This window comes from Oncorhynchus clarkii, chromosome 4 (assembly GCF_045791955.1).
Source record: "Oncorhynchus clarkii lewisi isolate Uvic-CL-2024 chromosome 4, UVic_Ocla_1.0, whole genome shotgun sequence".
Classification (NCBI taxonomy): Eukaryota; Metazoa; Chordata; class Actinopteri; order Salmoniformes; family Salmonidae; genus Oncorhynchus; species Oncorhynchus clarkii.
In genome coordinates this window covers 77,615,661-77,633,761 of record NC_092150.1, presented here as the reverse complement: position 1 = coordinate 77,633,761, position 18,101 = coordinate 77,615,661, and the positions used below count along the sequence as shown (strand labels likewise).

Genomic DNA, 18,101 nt, shown 5'->3' with positions numbered 1-18,101 from the left:
CATGCCATAAACTATTGTTTAACAGCTTCACTCATTAATAATTAACTTAATGACACACCCTTCACTATTGTCATTGGTTGCACAAATTGTCTACATTGTATTCAAGACATTACCTTGAAGGTAGTGATGCTGACACGTTGGTCAGCATCACTGCTGGTGATTGACCCAATAAATCACTGGGAATTTATATATGGAGTGTGTGACTATTTATAGCCATTATCAGGTAGAACAGAAAACCAGCAGAACTGCAGGCTCAGATTCAAAATCCCCTGAACAAGAAAGTATCAAATAATTTGTCAATATGTTGTCCAAACAATAGTTTCTAATAGGCATTTTAATAATATAATTAACTTATCTCAAATTCAGAAACACCCAAGACATGAGATCTTTATTTAGTCCAAGGCAAATCTTTATTCTGTACAGGAGGAAAACCTTTCAGCGTTCTCTTGAAGGGGGGGAGGGGGGGTTCTTAGGAGTTGGCGTTGGGGCCCTTCTTCTTGCCGAAAGTGGGCACAACATTGACGAAGCGCCTGTTGTACTGGATGCGACGCTTGGCACGACCAGTCTTCTTCTTCTTCTTCTCCTGCTTGTCAACCTGGAGTGATAGAGGGACAGTGCTATGGTCCATACTATGCAGAAATACATTATTTAGCAGACACTAATCCAGGCACTATAAAAAGTTTGAAACAACTGCCACAAAACCAACTACCATAGTGTCATAAAGAGTATGTTTAAAAAATATCAGAAAGTATCTGCTGACCTTCGGTGTCTGTCCCCGCACTTTACCGGCACGGGCCAGGGAGCCGTGGACCTTTCCTGGTGGGGAGAGAAAGCAAAGAGATTATCCCAAGTGAACATACAGCAATGGAAATGACAATAAGAGACCTTCACAGAGCATTCATTAGTTAACTGCTGATCTTGAATGGAGTTGCACAGTGCATTCAGAAATTACAGTGCCTTGCGAAAGTATTCGGCCCCCTTGAACTTTGCGACCGTCTGCCACATTTCAGGCTTCAAACATAAAGATATAAAACTGTATTTTTTTGTGAAGAATCAACAACAAGTGGGACACAATCATCATCATCAATCAAAAATTGGGCGTGCAAAATTATTCAGCCCCTTTACTTTCAGTGCAGCAAACTCTCTCCAGAAGTTCAGTGAGGATCTCTGAATGATCCAATGTTGACCTAAATGACTAATGATAAATACAATCCACCTGTGTGTAATCAAGTCTCCGTATAAATGCACCTGCACTGTGATAGTCTCAGAGGTCCGTTAAAAGCGCAGAGAGCATCATGAAGAACAAGGAACACACCAGGCAGGTCCGAGATACTGTTGTGAAGAAGTTTAAAGCCGGATTTGGATACAAAAAGATTTCCCAAGCTTTAAACATCCCAAGGAGCACTGTGCAAGCGATAATATTGAAATGGAAGGAGTATCAGACCACTGCAAATCTACCAAGACCTGGCCGTCCCTCTAAACTTTCAGCTCATACAAGGAGAAGACTGATCAAAGATGCAGCCAAGAGGCCCATGATCACTCTGGATGAACTGCAGAGATCTACAGCTGAGGTGGGAGAATCTGTCCATAGGACAACAATCAGTCGTATATTGCACAAATCTGGCCTTTATGGAAGAGTGGCAAGAAGAAAGCTATTTCTTAAAGATATCCATAAAAAGTGTTGTTTAAAGTTTGCCACAAGCCACCTGGGAGACACACCAAACATGTGGAAGAAGGTGCTCTGGTCAGATGAAACTAAAATTGAACTTTTTGGCAACAATGCAAAACGTTATGTTTGGCGTAAAAGCAACACAGCTGAACACACCATCCCCACTGTCAAACATGGTGGTGGCAGCATCATGGTTTGGGCCTGCTTTTCTTCAGCAGGGACAGGGAAGATGGTTAAAATTGATGGGAAGATGGATGGAGCCAAATACAGGACCATTCTGGAAGAAAACCTGATGGAGTCTGCAAAAGACCTGAGACTGGGACGGAGATTTGTCTTCCAACAAGACAATGATCCAAAACATAAAGCAAAATCTACAATGGAATGGTTCAAAAATAAACATATCCAGGTGTTAGAATGGCCAAGTCAAAGTCCAGACCTGAATCCAATCGAGAATCTGTGGAAAGAACTGAAAACTGCTGTTCACAAATGCTCTCCATCCAACCTCACTGAGCTCAAGCTGTTTTGCAAGGAGGAATGGGAAAAAATTTCAGTCTCTCGATGTGCAAAACTGATAGAGACATACCCCAAGCGACTTACAGCTGTAATCGCAGCAAAAGGTGGCGCTACAAAGTATTAACTTAAGGGGGCTGAATAATTTCACACCCAATTTTTCATATTTTGATTTGTTAAAAAAGTTAAAAATATCCAATAAATGTCGTTCCACTTCATGATTGTGTCCCACTTGTTGTTGATTCTTCACAAAAAAATACAGTTTTATATCTTTATGTTTGAAGCCTGAAATGTGGCAAAAGGTCGCAAAGTTCAAGGGGGCCGAATACTTTCGCAAGGCACTGTATTTAGACCCCTTGACTTTTCCACATTGTTACACCCCCCCCCCCTACACACAATACCCCATAATGACAAAGCAAAAACAGGTTTTCAGAAATGTTTGCCAAGGTATTAAAAATAAAACCAATTTAATATCACATTTATTTAAGTATTCAGACCCTGTTCGGACCCATGTTCGGTCAGGTTCAAGTCCGGGCTCTGTCTGGGCCCCTCAAGGACATTCAGAGACTTGTCCTGAAGCCACTCCTGCGTTGTCTTGGCTGTGTGCTTAGGGTCATTGTCCTGTTGGAAGGTGAACCTTTGTCCCAGTCTGAGGTCCTGAGTGCTCTGGAACAGGTTTTCATCAAGGATCTCTCTGCACTTCACTCTGTCCATCTTTCCCTCAATCCTGACTAGTCTTCCAGTCCCTGCCGCTGAAAAACATCTCCTTAGCATGATGCTGCCACCACCATGCTTCACCGTAGGTATGGTGCCAGGTTTCCTCCAGACGTGACGCTTGGCATTCAGACCAAAGAGTTAAATCTAGGTGTCATCAGACCAGCTAATATTGTTTCTCATGGTGAGTCCTTAGGTGCCTTTTGGCAAACTCCAAGCAGGCTGTCCTTTGCTAAGGAGTGGCTTCTGCCTGGCCACTCTACCATAAAAGACGTGATTGGTGGAGTGTTGCAGAGATGGTTGTCCTTCTGGAAGATTCTCCCATCTCCACAGAGTAACTCTGGAGCTTTGTCAGTGTGACCATCAGGTTTTTGGTCAGCTCCCTGACCAACACCCTTCTCCCCCGAATGCTCAGTTTGGCCGGGCAGCCAGCTCTAAGAAGAGTCTTGGTGATTCCAAACTTCTTCCATTTAAGAATGATGGAGGCCACTGTGTTCTTGGGGACCTTCAATGCTGCAGAAATGTTTCAGTACCCTTCCCCAGACACAATCCTGTCTTAGAGCTCTATGGACAATTCCTTTGACCTCATGGCTTGGTTTTTGCTCTGACATGCACTGTCAACTGTGGGACTTTATTTTGACCGGTGTGTGCCTTTCCAAATCAATTGAATTTATCACAGGTGCACTCCAATCAAGTTGTAGAAACATCTCAAGGATGATCAATGGAAACAGGATGCACCTGTGCCCAATTTCAAGTATCATAGCAAAGTGTCTGTATACTTATGTAAAGTAGACATGTTTTTATTATTTAAAAATGTCTAAAAACTAGTTTTTGCTCTGTCATTATAGGGTACTGTGCGTAGATAGAGGAAAAATGTATTTAATCCATTTCAGAATAAGGCTGTGACATAACAAAATATGAAAAAGGTCAAGGGTTCCAACCCTATTTCTTTCAAAAATCCAATCCTCTCATAGCTGTGATTTTATTCAATGGAGGAAGGATACATTTTCAAAGTATTCAAATCAGGACACATATTGAGATCATGTACAGGACCTCATAAACCATTGTAGCAAGCTGTATTTGGTTCTCCATCATTTTAGTCTTATCCAAAGCCACTTACAAGAGCAATTGGGGCTACGTGCCTTGCTCAAGGGCACGTCGGCAGATTTCACTTAGACAGCTTAGGGATTTGAACCAGCAACCTTATGGTTACTGGCCCAGTGCTCTTAACCACTAGGATACCTGCTGCCCGAGTACTGACCTCCCAGAAGTCGGCCAGCCACTTCCAAGGTGCAGTACTCAGAGATGCCACAGTCCACCAGAGAGGAAGAGTCCTCCAAGGGGGAACTGTCCAGCAATAGTACCTGGTCCTCCACTAGGAGACCCTCCAGAGTCTGGACATGGAGCTGAAACAACCCAACAGACACACTTACTTACTGGTTTGCTCCAGACATGGATACATCCAAACAATTTACATGCATGTGACAAATCCAGACAATGTAACAAGACCAGGTGGAACTGTAGACTCAAGACAGTACACCAATTACACCACAATGATCATTGCTTTATCCAAGCTTAGCCTCTCACCTTTATTTCTCTGACGGTCTCCTTTCCGGTCACCTCAAGGGTGTGAGTGTTCTGGGCACGCAAGAAGAGCTGCATCTTGATGCTGTGGATAGGAAGAGATGGTTCGTTAGCTTTTAGTATGAGAACAGTTGGCAGCAAACTGGGTGTCATTGGTCCACATGTGACTTGAATCCGCTCTAAAAAAGTAACTACGACTGCGCTAGGGATGACTACGCATTGATATAGTCTGCCTAGGTGGCACATCTGTTAAGATATCAATAGAAATAGGCAATTTAGGAACCAATAACTACCACTTCACTGCAAAGACAGAGCATAGCTGTAAGGTTTGGAAGTTGACTAGCTAGCTAAAGTTGCATTTAGACATACCTAGGCAGGCAATATATTTGCAAATCAGCAACACGATGATGTATTATAGTTACGACCTTAACGAATAGCTACGCATCCATGGTCGTTTGATTAGCTAGTCAACCACATAACTAAACTTGCTAGCCACATGGTGCACGCGGTTCCGGAAAAACGATATAAGATTTGCTAAATAGAAGGCAATATAATAAATAATTATTCGTCGTGGATGGTGAAGTACTTATTCCGAGCTTATATATAGTCTCGAATGGGTATAATATGCAATATTTTAAATAAATTTGCACAGGCCTTACCTCGGTTGATGCTAGCAGTTCAACACTATGCAAAAAAGGGCTTTCGGAGCGTAGGCGGTGCGCATGTGTCAACGTGTGACGTAGATAAGGCTGAGGGCACTACCATTATTTTTTTTATTTTTTTAAAGCCTATGGAATCGTATTCATGAATAAAATACTTTCCTATGATTTTGTATACAAATATCATTGTAAATGTTTGCCTGTCATACAGAAACATGTCATATGATACATCCTGCTGTTTCAACTGCTGGATGTAGACAGTAAACAATCAGCTTTTTAGCTCTGGGCCACACTTTATACCGAGCCATGAGTATCTACATGATTGGTTACATATGAACTCTTCAATATGTTCCCGTTTGGTTTAATTTAGACGCAATTGCGGTGACGTTAATATCGTACAAATATGGGTTAATTCAGGGAATAACAAAACATGAAATATGATATTCATCTCTTTATTATGAAATAAACAAACATTTCCATTCATTTCTGTTTTTGTCCCAGGAAACAAAAACCTTAATCTTAAAAATCTCACATTTTAGGAAAGCAGAGAAGAGGCTCAGGGAGGAGCATAGCTGGTACCACTACCTCCATACAAATATATAATCTGTATCAAACATAACTAGATTCCCCCCACTGAGATATCGAAAAGGAACCAAATTATGCAGTCAATCAAAAAATTGAAAACATCGTTGCTTTTTTCAACTGAGAAAATGAAGTCTGCATCAACACATGCACAAGCAACACAAAAAGCAGCCGGCCAATGAATGAATGACAATGGTGATGACAGTAAATGTGCCAATCTAATGGCCAATTGAAACAAATTACGTCACACAGGAGGCGGGGCTAGCTGAGATGAGCAATTGGGCTGGGTAGAAAGATGCTTCCTCTTATCTCCCTTTCTGTCTGCAAGACCTTATGTGGGTGGAGGGGGGTAGTACTGGTTATACTGCTGGGAATACTGGTTGTACTGTCCCCAGGAGTTCTGTCCCCAGTTGTTGTACTGTTGCTATAGAAGGAAAGCAAAAGACAGACAGGATTAGTTGGCATTCCTTCAAATACTTAGAAACATCTCATTCTAGCGTTAGGTGATGAAGAGAATAGTGCAACACTATCACACTCCCATTTTTTACTCATTGAGAAGAAATTGCCTCGAGTCTTGTGTCAGAGACAGTATGACATTTGTCACCTAGGCATAGTATGGTGAAAATGCCCGTTAATTAGATCCACCCATCTAGTACCAGGTCAGCCCCACTCCAGAACAGTCTGAATTCTACAAGGTGTGGCATTCAAACGTTGGTATCAAGTGACCAAACATGTGCCAGGAAAACATTCCCCACACTGTTACACCAACAGCCTATACTGTTGACACCAGGCAGGATGGTGCCATGGACTCCTTCTGCTTAAGCCAAATCCTGACTCTGCCGTCAAACTGACCCAACAGGAACCGGGATTCATCGGACGAGGCAATGGTTTTACATTCCTCAAATGTCCTTGTTTTTAGCTGATAGGAGTGGAACCCGGTGGGGACGTCTGCTTGCTGCAATAGCCCATCCGTGACGATGATCGACGAGTTGTGCGTTCCGAGATGCCGTTCTGCACACCACTGTTGTACTGCTCCGTTATTTGCCTGTTTGTGGCCTGCCTGCTAGCTTGCACGATTCATGCCTTTCTCCTTCGACCTCACTTATCAACAAGCTGTTTTCTCCCACATGACTGCTGCTGATGGGAAGGTTTTCACAGGAAACCCTAGACACGTGTGTGAAAAGCCCAGGAGGCCGGCCCTTTTCGGATTTACTGGAACAGGTGTGCTTGGCACTGACAATCATACCACGCTCAGTTGCTTAGGTCACTCGTTTTGCCCATTTAAAATCAAACAGTAACTGAATGCCTTGATGCCCGTCTACCTGCTTTATATAGCAAGCCATGGCAACATGACTGTCTGCCAGAACGAACCATTTTCATGAATGGGGTGGTGTACCTAATAAACTGGGTATATCGCTCACTGCAACATTAATTGGGTGTAAAACAGTAGGTCATAGGACTCACCTGGTACCAGTTGTAGTTGTAGGCAGAGTTGTTACCCTGCACATCTCCCTGCATCATGTGCCCTGAGCCTGAGTGCTCGTCTGTACGCTGTCTCTTCGATTCGGTTTCCTGTGAGCTGCAGGGACACAAAGGAACAGGTTCAGGTCAATCAAGAGCACCCAAATAACCAAGTCAAGCATGGTGATTCACAACCTGCTATGAAGTGTCCTAGCAATCCTATTGATTTGTACTCAATGACGTCAATGTTAAGCTGAGGGAAGTAAACAAACTGAAATCTTACCCATTCTCTGCTTTCCTCTTTGCCGACTCGTTTTCTTTCAGAAGCTTCTGGTGTTCATCGTACGCAGTCACTAACCTGTGAGGGTTAAAAATAATACATGGTTGAGATTAAAATGACTCACTATGCAGAAATCGCTCTGCCATTTCCTGGTTGCAAGAATTCTAATTCACCTAATTTCAGTTTGTGACAAAACAAGTATAGTGTAGACTAGGGGTTTCAAACTCATTCCATGATGGCCTAGTGTCTGCTGGTTTTTGTTTTTTCCCTTTCAATTAAGACCTAGACAACCAGGTGAAGGTAGTTCCTTACTAATTAGTGATTTTAATTCATCAATTAAGTACAAGGGAGGAGCGAAAACCCGCAGACACTGCCCTCCGTGGAATGAGTGACGCGTGGCGTAGAGAATCATTGCACTATCCAAAACCGCTGTGAAATATCTTTTCCATAACCAAAAATAAAGTTTTCAGCTGGTGTACTAAACCGAAAGTAACACGACACAAAAACTTAACAGGAAGCATAGCAAGTGCAACAGATCTACCGCTGCTTAAACTTGCTTTCAATGAGAATGACAGATCTATAAATCACAGATCAATGTGAATTTGGTTGGGTCGCCCAGAAAAGTGCATATTGTAGCTCCAAGTGGAAAGGGAAGTCTTTCAGACTAATTTGAACACTGGTCATGAAACATTCATTCATTGTATTTGAAAGTAGGTACTGCAGGTGAACTGACTTGTTGATGTCGCTGCCAAAGTCCTGGAGGAACTCAACCTTGCGCTGAGAGAAGGTGAGACGGGAGTCGAGGGGCAGCGGGCTGCTCAGTGCACGGTCGAAGCAGGCCAAGATGTCCGCTTCGTTCTGCTGCACGTCCCCACTGTACTCCAATTCCAGCAGGTTCAGATACAGTTTAGCACTGGCCTGGGAGAGGCGCACACACAAAGCAGATTAATGATGAACTCAAATGGTTTCTCCAAATCAAACTCCCTTTGGCACCATGCGTCTCAATAACACATCTCAATATCAAGATCCTGTACCAAGTGACTCCATTCCACATCTAGTTTTGTGCTCTTACCTGGTCATTTTCTATGGCGTCCAGCAGCACCTTGCGGGCCTTGGCGAGGCTTCTCTGCACCTTCAGCAGCTGCCGGGCCAGCTTCACGGCGTAGAACGACGTCTCACTGGTGTTCTTCCCCGCCGCAATCGCCTCCCTCAGCAGGGCCTCCGCCTCCTCCAGGTTGCCGTGGCGCCGCTCCAGGCTGACCCGCCGCAGACGCACCATAGCTAGGGCTGGTACCGTAGCCTCCAGAGCCTTCAGGATACGGCGCGCCTCCGCTATGTTCCCTGCAAGGAAACAAATGACAGAAACTCAGTTCCACTTCTGGGTTGAATGTTTCTAACTAGTTTTGTAGACAGAGGCTACCAATCCTTTTGAACATGTATTACGTGATTGGCTCAGCCTCATTTGAATGTACCTGTTTGTAAATCACTTCAGACAAGAGCATCTGCTAAAGGTCTAATGACATGTGAATGTGATGTCAAGAGGGATCTAGAAACACCACTCACCCTGTTGCTCCTCGAACGCAGCCCACAGCAGGTGAATGTTGGGCTTCTTGGTCAGGTGGATGGTACACGCCTTCTTGTACACATGTCTTACTCCATCAATGCTGTAGCCTTCTATATATTTTGCATACTTCAGAGAAGCAAGAGAGGAGGGTTGGAGGAATAGGGGGACGGGGTGGATGGAAAGAAGGTGGGAAGAGAAGACGAGGAGGGGGTGGGGACGACAACATTTTAAACACCCATTTCCAATTTACTCAACCAGTGAATTTCTTCATTGACAAGATCGTGTTTTTAGAAATGTTCTTTGTAAACCCATCAGCACCTTCATGGAACCAATAAGATAAGTTTCTGTAAGGTAGTGGGAGACGGAGAAGATGCAACGTAGTAGTTGGCAAATGCTGGAGTCAAATCTTGTGTGGCAAAGCTGGCCATCCCCTAATACAACAGATACAGTGAGTCACAGATCAACGATACACGCAAAGAAGAGATGTGCAGGACGATTTACTGTTGTCAGGAAGTGATGAAATCGTTAATAGGGGAAGTGCGGGGGGGTTCATTATTTTTGAGGTGTCAACGGTTAAGGGTTGCGTTACCTTTGTCCAGAAGTCCTCGTAAAGAGCACAGGCGATGAGGCAGCGTTCGAACAGAACGACCACACGTTCGGGAGTGCCGTTTTCGATCTCATAGTCCAGGTACTCCTTCCAATTGCTGAGCTGGGTCTTCTCCAGGGCTTTGACATGGAAGTAGGGGCGTTTTATCTACAGGGGGAGAGGAGAAACAGAGCATTCAAAATGGTGCAAGGACAAAAAATAACCACTTTGGAGAATTAGGGATAGTTCACCCCAAAATCAACAGTTGTCCGATATTTTTATACATTCCATCTACTTTGTAGACATCTGGAGTCCTCAATCCCAAATAAACGGGAAAGAGTGGCATCATCCCACTCAATTTCAACCCAGCTTGACAAAGCCCACTTTAGAGGTATGCAAACTATTCCTTTTAGCAATATGAAATATAATTGGATAATATTCTGATCATTAAAAAGTGTCAGTACTCACCCCTTCCTCGAAGGCCCAGCGTTTGCTGACCTCCTGCTCGTTTTGGTTGAACACCTCCTGGCGTGACTCGATCACCTTGTGTCGCATGTTCTCAATCTCCGTCACTCTCTACACAGAACACAAGACACTCAATGTTAACCTTCTCACTTCACTTTAAAACAATCTCGTAACAATCTCATTCTCCACTGATGTGCAAACTGCATGTCCAGCTGCCAAGATTATTTACATCACCATGAGGCCGAGAGAGCCAGAGACTAGCAGGGGCCCTGCCTGTCGAAGGCGAGGGGGCCGACCCAGGGACCGAGGCCCGACCCGGGGCAGGGTATGTACCGTATGCACCCTGCCTGTAGGCCAGCCCTGGTGCTGGGGGCTGGAAAGGACGAGGGGTCACTCGACTTGGCCAGCCGGCCCACGATCCATCCATTCTTGACCCACTTTAAGTCGAGTCCCTGACTGGATGAAGCCAACTTGAATCCCCCACGTACTCATTGGCTTGGCTGCTGACGGAAAGACACCTCTTCAAACCTGCACAGATTTGTGTTTCTCTCCAAGGATGATGATGAGGCGAGGGCCTCTTTCCTAACTCTCTGGCATGTTGTGGCATATCAACCCCTCCTCGAGGGTGAGGAGGTGGAGTCGTACCTTTGCAGGATCTGGGAGGTCTTCGGTGCCTGGCGGGAGCTCGTCGGCAGGTGTTGTTTCCTCTCCTTCCCCATTGGCTGCAGCTGCTACGTTGGCTTTGGCTAGCTCCACCCTCAGTTGGACAAACTCCTCCTCTGACAGGAAGTGTTTGGGGTTGTTGTTCTGCACATGCTCTTTGAACCTGCGAAGAGACATTCAATACATCACAAAACTACTACCAGAGAAGTCCAAATCAAATTGTATTTGTCACATGCTTCTTAAACAGGAGTAGACTAACAGTGAAAGGTTTACTTACGGACTCTTACCAACAATGTAGATAGAAAAATATTAAAAATAACAAGGAATAAATACACAATGAGTAACGATAACTTGGTTATATACACACAGGGTACCAGTAGAGTCAATATGCAGGGGTAGGTCACTGAAGTAGATATATACATATAGGTAGAGGTAAAGTGACTATGCAAAAGGTTACATAAACAGTAAAAGCAGAGTATGTGATGAGTCGAAATAGTTAGTGCATAAAGGGTCAATGCAGATAGTCCGGGTAGGCATTTGGATAACTATTCGGCATTCTTATGGCTTGGGGATAGAAGCGGTTCAGAAACCTGCCATGCGGTAACAGAGAGAACAGTCTATGACCTGGGTTGCTGGGGGCTGATTTTTTTTACAGCCTTCCTCTAACACCGCCTGGTATAGAGGTCCTGGACGGCAGGGAACTCGGCCCCAGTCATGTACTGGGCCGTACGAACTACCCTCTGTAGCACCTTGCCATTGAAAGCTAAGCAGTTGCCATAGCATGCCCGAAAGTGAGTGTGGCTGACAAGTGTACAACTATTGCCAGTGTTAAGTATTTGATTTCTCTTAGCTACCCACTACTCAAGATGTTGACCATAACAGAAATAGAATGAATAGAACGGACGTCCCCATTCAAGTCAATGATGGCATAATGGGTGGACTGGCAGCCATTTTGAGAGTACCATTGACAGAAAGTAAAAGGAGGTATACCCTTAAATCTAAGTCAGGGCGGTCCCAAGGATCCCAGAAAGTACTATCTATAACATTTTAAAAATGTCAACTTCAATAGGGGGGAGTCACAAGGATGCAGAGTTTGCATAGACCCTTCAATCTGTGCTGTGACTGGTTGAGTCAACTCAACTGACGTTAAAACAAATACAGTCCATGAGCCAGATCAGTTAGCATCATTATACATTTCCATGACAATCCAGCATCAGTAGAGAGCATCCCAAATGACCAGGGAAATTATTGCATCATAATACCAGGCAGCTGTGAGTTTACAAATTGAATTGCCAGGGTTAGTGTCTCCAAGCACTTTGTATTAATTCTATAACCATAACCCTCATGGATGATTTATCAAAACCCATTGTGAATGAGCTGACCCCTCGTACCTCTGGAGGTGCTGTGAGTAGAGCTGGGTGGGGATGCCCAGGATGCGGTCGTAGATGGCCGTGACATTAGCCAGTTTCTCCTGCTCCATCTCCCAGTTGATGTAGGCCTCCCATAGACGGTCAGAGCGGAAGTCTGTCCCTGCTGCCAACACAGCATGCTCATACGCACTGTGGGAAAGAACATAGGACATTGTTAATCATGTAGTCTATGACCTGAAAAGATCATGGAATAAATACAATGTCAACACATGTCGTTTTGATTGTTGAAGTGTCACCATGCACAAAGCTTTTACAGGAGTGTGTGTTGAGGTGAGTGAGATTCAGTCTTTCACTTTTCAGTGACGACAAGGATCTTTACTCACGCTCTAATGCGTCCTGGTGTCTCTGGGTCTTCATGGTCAGCGTTGTCCTTGATGAAGGACATGTAGTGAAGCCACAGATCCACACTGAGGGGGATGGCCTGCACACCTCGCCGGTACACCTGGGGACAGGAGACAAAAGGACATTGGTGAATGAGACAGACTGAAAAGCCAATGACTGCCACAGCAAGGACCCAAAAAGTAGAGAGAACAAAGCAGACAGAACAAACTAACCCTGGCAAGTCCTTTCAGATCAACACAGAGGATAGGTGGAGACGTCCATTTACACTATTGACAACATCAGCCCATCTGTGGCAAAAGACATGCTGATTTCACACTTACCTCCTCTGCCACCTGCACATTGCCATGCTTCTTCTCAGTATCAGCAAACTTCTTCCAGTAGCCGTAGCAGTAGGGGTAGTGCAGGAAAAACGCATCAAACGCCTTTCTCACAACACCGAGATGATTCTGAGGAAAACATATCAATTATAACTTGCTTCCTGCCAGACAATTTTTATCAATGTGACTTTAACCAAATCAAGCCAAATGTTCATCGAACCACAGGCTCTCCAATGTTGTTCCGGGAGAGCTACTCTCCTGTTGCATCCATGCTATCTGCGATCCGTAGGACGTCTCTACCACATTGAAGTTTAAAGGTGAAAGGGTTAGGTAAGGGTTAAAGTTAGGGTTTAGGGTAGGGACATCCCAAGGAGTCCTTGATAACACTGACTACACCAGCTGATTTTTAGAATCGGATGTGATGGATTAAGGGTGGAGAAGAAGAAAAACAGTGGCTCTCCAGGAACAGTGTTGGAGCCCTGATCTAACCCTTTAATCAATCAGGTTTAGTCGCATTGAGATTTTAAAATGTAGTTTTCAATACAGAAGACTATGAGAGCAGATTACACCTATTCACAATACAAGGGTCCACATAAAAATTCCAGGACTTCTCCACGCTCACCTCTTGCTCCACATACTGCAGCAGGTAGACCCAACCATTGAAGTCTTCAGGGTTCTCCTCACACCCTTTAGCCAGCTTCTCGTATTCAGCAGGGATGAGGGGCTCTGTGGGGACAGCTGGTTCCTCAGCTGGTACCTCAACAGGTTCCCCCTGCTCGGTCATCTCTTTGGATTCTTCCAGCTCCATGTTAGCTGGGCTTCCATCTTCCGCAACCATTGGTGGCTGGGCTTGGGCTGGATCTTGTTGCTGTTCTACAGCCTCTGACATCTTCTCACTCTGCATTAGAGACTCTGTGGCATCCTCTTGGTTGTTCTGTCCATCCTTGCTTTCTTCTTCTGACGAAGCTTCCATTTGGTTCTGTTGTTCTACCTGGGGAGAACAAAACTGATCATCTGAATCCTCCTCTTGGAAGAGCTTGGCACTCGCTAGCTGGAAGTGCTGCACTGCTTGTTCAACTGATCCCAGATCAGACTGCTGGTCCTGGTGCTGCTTGATTACCTCCGATGATGACTGATCTGACTCTGAGTCAGTGTCGTGGATAACTGTGGTGAGGTTGTCAGGGGGAACCTGGTAGAAAGAGAAGTAGACAAAGGGCACTGATTGAAACGACAACTTTATTCAAAGTTGAAAGCATTGTGGTTTACTCGGACTGCAAGCAAAAAAACATGACATTGGCTATGTGGTGTTTAGAGTAATGATGACAGGGCATTGTCTTTGTGATTACGCTCAGAGGCATTTCTCAATTTCCCAGAGCAAACCTGTCTATTTTCACCACTGACCTGGTCCATGGTCCATTCAGCAGGGTGCGTGAGGACAGGCAGGTCTGGGAGGAAGCCATCTCCGTTGCCCTCCATGGCTGGGGAGTCCCCACTCTCAGAGCTGTCTGTGTCCAACATCCCTGTCATGGGCTCGTCTGAGAGATGCAGGTTTGGAAAGGGACACAGGTTGCACATCAATCAACAACACAACATCAAAAAGGGTTGAGGGTAATTATTAGCTTTGGCTTACAGTAAAGTGTTTTAGAATCAGGAGCGGGTCCAGACAATATTGACATAACTGGGTTATTGTGGGTGCTTTGGGCATATCTACTAATGCACGAAAAAAATCCTTATCAACCAATAAAATCTGTATGGCTGATACAAATGTGCCCACATATCCAGATATGGCTAGATAGGTAACGTTAAGCTAAATGTATTTATCATACGTGCTTCAGATATTAACCTAAACCATTCAAATCAAACAACTGGGATTATTCAAATAACCTTGAGCCAAAGAATCCTCACTCTGACCGCATCTGTTGACTTGTTAAGAGATACACTGAGCAGTGAGTTGTATAGCATGCTAGCTAGCTGACTACAGGTGCGCATGCTGGTGATAGTAGCACGTTATGTATCTAGTTAAACAACATTTAATCCGGTCAATCAACTAGTTAGCTAGTTATTTCAGTAGCTATCTAGTTAGACAATTTTTTGCCATAGTTAGCTAGAGCTTTTGGTCATCATTCAAGAACGGCACACAGTTGTAAAATTGGTTTAGCAACTTACTGCAGTCAGCATTTAACTAGCTAGCTACATCGTTGGTCAGTACACACTCAATGACGTTAGCTAGCTATCGTAGTTAGATGTTTGAATTACCAAACTAGATACACACTCTGTAGGTATCCTCGAAAATAAAACTTTAGTAACGTTACTGCGTGTTTTGATAAAGATTGTAACTAGGGAAAGGCGACAATTTCATTCTAATCCCAAATAATGGTCTTAATGTTGAGGCTTCAACCTTGCCTCGGTTTGGGCCTAGTTAGCTAGCTAGCCAGACCGCGCACGTCCACCATCTTCACGTCGTTACAGCAACCGAACTTGTAAATTCGCAAAATTAAATACAACATTTGCGCAAAGAGGTTTGCGACAACTTACCAGTATCTTCCATGGAAATTAGATGAGACAAATGCGTATATCATATACTTCAAACTAATCTAACCAACAACATGTAGCCGCGTTTCTACTCTCATTCTCCAGCGACAACTTCGAGGAAAGGCACAGTAGACGCACATGCGTACTGTAGTGTCATGCGGGTGGGTTCACTACAACGTAACCAAGAATGGTATAAACTTGGTTCGAGCCCTGAATGCCGGTTGGCTGAAAGCTGTGGTATATTTAAGAATAAGGTCCGAGGAAGTGTGGTATATGGACAATATACCACTGCTAAGGGCTGTTTTTAAGCACAACGCAACGCGGATTACTTGGACACAGCCCTTAGCCTTGGTATATTGGCCACATACCACAAACCCCCGAGGTGCCTTATTGCTTAAATATACCATGGCTTATCAACGTAATATATTGGTTACCGACATAATTCGAGCAGTAAAAATACATGTTTTGTTATACCCATGGTATACAGTCTGATATACCGCAGCTGTCAGCCAATCAGCATTAGGGCTCGAACCACCAGTTTATTACAGACTGTATACCATAGGTATGACAAAACATGTATTTTTACTGCTCTATTTATGTTGGTAACCAGTTTATAAAAGCAATAAGGCACCTTGGGGGTTTGTGGTATATGGCCAATATACCTTGGCTATAAAGGCTGTGTCCAGGCACTCCGCATTGCATTGTGTCGTGCATAAGAACAGCCTTTAGCCGTGGTATATTGGCCATATACCACACCCCCTCTGGACTTATTTCTTAAATATATCCAGCTACTTGTGTCTGTCTGTAATGAATCCAACAACTGTAGCCAGTAGAGGCTGCAGTCACTGATTTACACAAAAGGTGAAAGTTACCATTGCCATTCAGAATAAGAGGATAGGAGAATAACATTCCTGTACATTTTTTGACACTATTTTACATCATCATTTAGCATTGAATTTAACAATGAAGTGTAGAATAATGTAAATGTAGGCAACATATAAATCCATCAATAGCCTATGTGTGATTGGAAGCATTCTGTCTGGCTGCATCACCACCTGGTATGGCAGCTGCACCGCCCTCAAATGAATGGCTCTCCAGAGGGTGGTGCGGTCAGCCCAACGCATCACCAGGGGCATGCTGCCTGCCTTCCAGGACATTTACAGCACTCAGTGTCAAAGGAAGGACAAGAAAAGCATCAAGGACCTCAGCCACCCGAGTCACGGTCTGTTCACTCTTCTACCACCTAGCAGACAGAGAAGGTACAGGTGCATCAAAGCCGGGGCCGAAAGACTGAAAAACAGCTTCTATCTCCAGGCCATCAGCCTGTTGAACAGCCATCACACAATCTCCTGTAGTAAGAGACAAAGATAGACTCCCTCACACAAAACAGATACACAAGCTCTCTCTCACACACACACACACACACACACACACACACACACACACACACACACACACACACACACACACACCTCATACACAAGCAGACCCCTGTACTCACATATGCAGTCATACACACGCATACGCCCATACTCACAAACACACACACAGAGACATTAAACACTGGACCGTTTCTTTATATTGTTCTTCACACTGTAAACCACTGTACATTTACAATATGTTTTTACAGTAAGAAAAATAGTACTAAAGCAAAATGACAGCATTAAGCTGGCATCTCTGGTGCCACTATAATGTGGTACATTTACAGTGAAAAGTTTTACTGTGTATACTGTATTTTTCACATACCTCATTCCAATATATTACATTTTTGTTACACTGTTTATACACATTGCATATTTAAATACTGGATTCTTGACATAGCTCACTGTAATATATATGCTGCTGTACATAGCATTCTTAGTATATATTTTTGGTGTATATATGCATGTATATATGCAAGGATATTGTTTGTGGACTTTAGCTGTAGATAGGGTCACCGGCTGCCATCTTCTCTCCATCGAGGTCCTGCACAACTCCAGGACAAGGAAGCGTGCAGGAAAGATCACTGCCGGCCCATCCCACACCAGTCACCCCCTCCTCCAAAAATTCCCCTCTGGCAGGCGGTTCAGGTCACTCATGACCAAAACCCCCACCACCTGAAACGTTTCTTCCCCCGGGCTATACTTCAATTGCACTCTGTTAATCTCTCTGCATTTAGATATATTCATACCACAGGAGGTTGGTGGCACCTTAATTGGGGGGGATGGGCTCATGGTAATGGCCATCCTCCCCTCAGCAGCCTCCACTGATTCATACTGATACTGTAAATTTGTACATCCACTGTATATCAACTGTATACCCACTGTATATTTGTATATCTGCTAATTCTTATAACACTATGCTCACTCTAGCTAGTTGTTTATAATGTATGTAAACTTTGTTTAACCTCCGCTGTCTGTATTCTGTCTCTTAATCTATCACTAGCAGCACCATATCACTAAGTACAATTCTGAGTATGTGTGTGTGAATGCAGGTGCCACCAGCCACCCGTGATATATATGGCATACGATTGTGCTTATTGTTGCCTTATTATTGATGCCGTTGCTGTTGCAAAAGGACGAGCTCAAATACAGCATTTAAAAACAAGTTTACAGATGGAAAAATTACCGGCATTCTCTCAATCTGGGCATTGCAAATTCTCACGTTATACAGCCAATGAACAATCACGACGTCATATAATGAGCAGACGATGAAAATGACGTAAACAATAGGGAGATCAGTTTCTCGATGTGTAAAACACAGA

General features: G+C 44.1%; 2 protein-coding genes across 3 annotated transcripts; both read right to left on the bottom strand.

The window, feature by feature from the left end:
* Positions 1-387: 387 nt before the first annotated feature.
* On the bottom strand, positions 388-5,199 carry LOC139407311 (ubiquitin-like FUBI-ribosomal protein eS30 fusion protein). The gene is made up of 5 exons (XM_071150990.1): positions 5,137-5,199; positions 4,481-4,562; positions 4,155-4,299; positions 761-816; positions 388-595 (listed from the first exon to the last, which is right to left on the bottom strand). The coding sequence occupies exons 2-5, from the start codon at positions 4,553-4,555 to the stop codon at positions 470-472; spliced, it is 402 nt and encodes a 133-aa protein (XP_071007091.1). The 5' UTR covers positions 4,556-4,562; positions 5,137-5,199; the 3' UTR covers positions 388-469.
* A 373-nt stretch (positions 5,200-5,572) lies between these two features.
* LOC139407309 (pre-mRNA-processing factor 39-like) lies at positions 5,573-15,517 on the bottom strand. 2 transcript variants are annotated; one of them, XM_071150988.1, is made up of 16 exons: positions 15,362-15,517; positions 14,228-14,361; positions 13,947-14,015; positions 13,449-13,817; positions 12,830-12,955; positions 12,491-12,609; positions 12,129-12,296; positions 10,720-10,900; positions 10,078-10,185; positions 9,613-9,777; positions 9,023-9,149; positions 8,532-8,800; positions 8,193-8,377; positions 7,463-7,537; positions 7,183-7,297; positions 5,573-6,142 (listed from the first exon to the last, which is right to left on the bottom strand). In XM_071150988.1, exons 1-16 carry the CDS (start codon positions 15,372-15,374, stop codon positions 6,050-6,052), a joined length of 2,316 nt encoding a protein of 771 aa, XP_071007089.1. In that variant the 5' UTR covers positions 15,375-15,517; the 3' UTR covers positions 5,573-6,049. The 2 variants fall into 2 exon arrangements, with proteins under 2 accessions (XP_071007089.1, XP_071007088.1); XM_071150987.1 differs by having other exon boundaries at positions 13,449-14,015; positions 15,362-15,510.
* Positions 15,518-18,101: the final 2,584 nt, after the last annotated feature.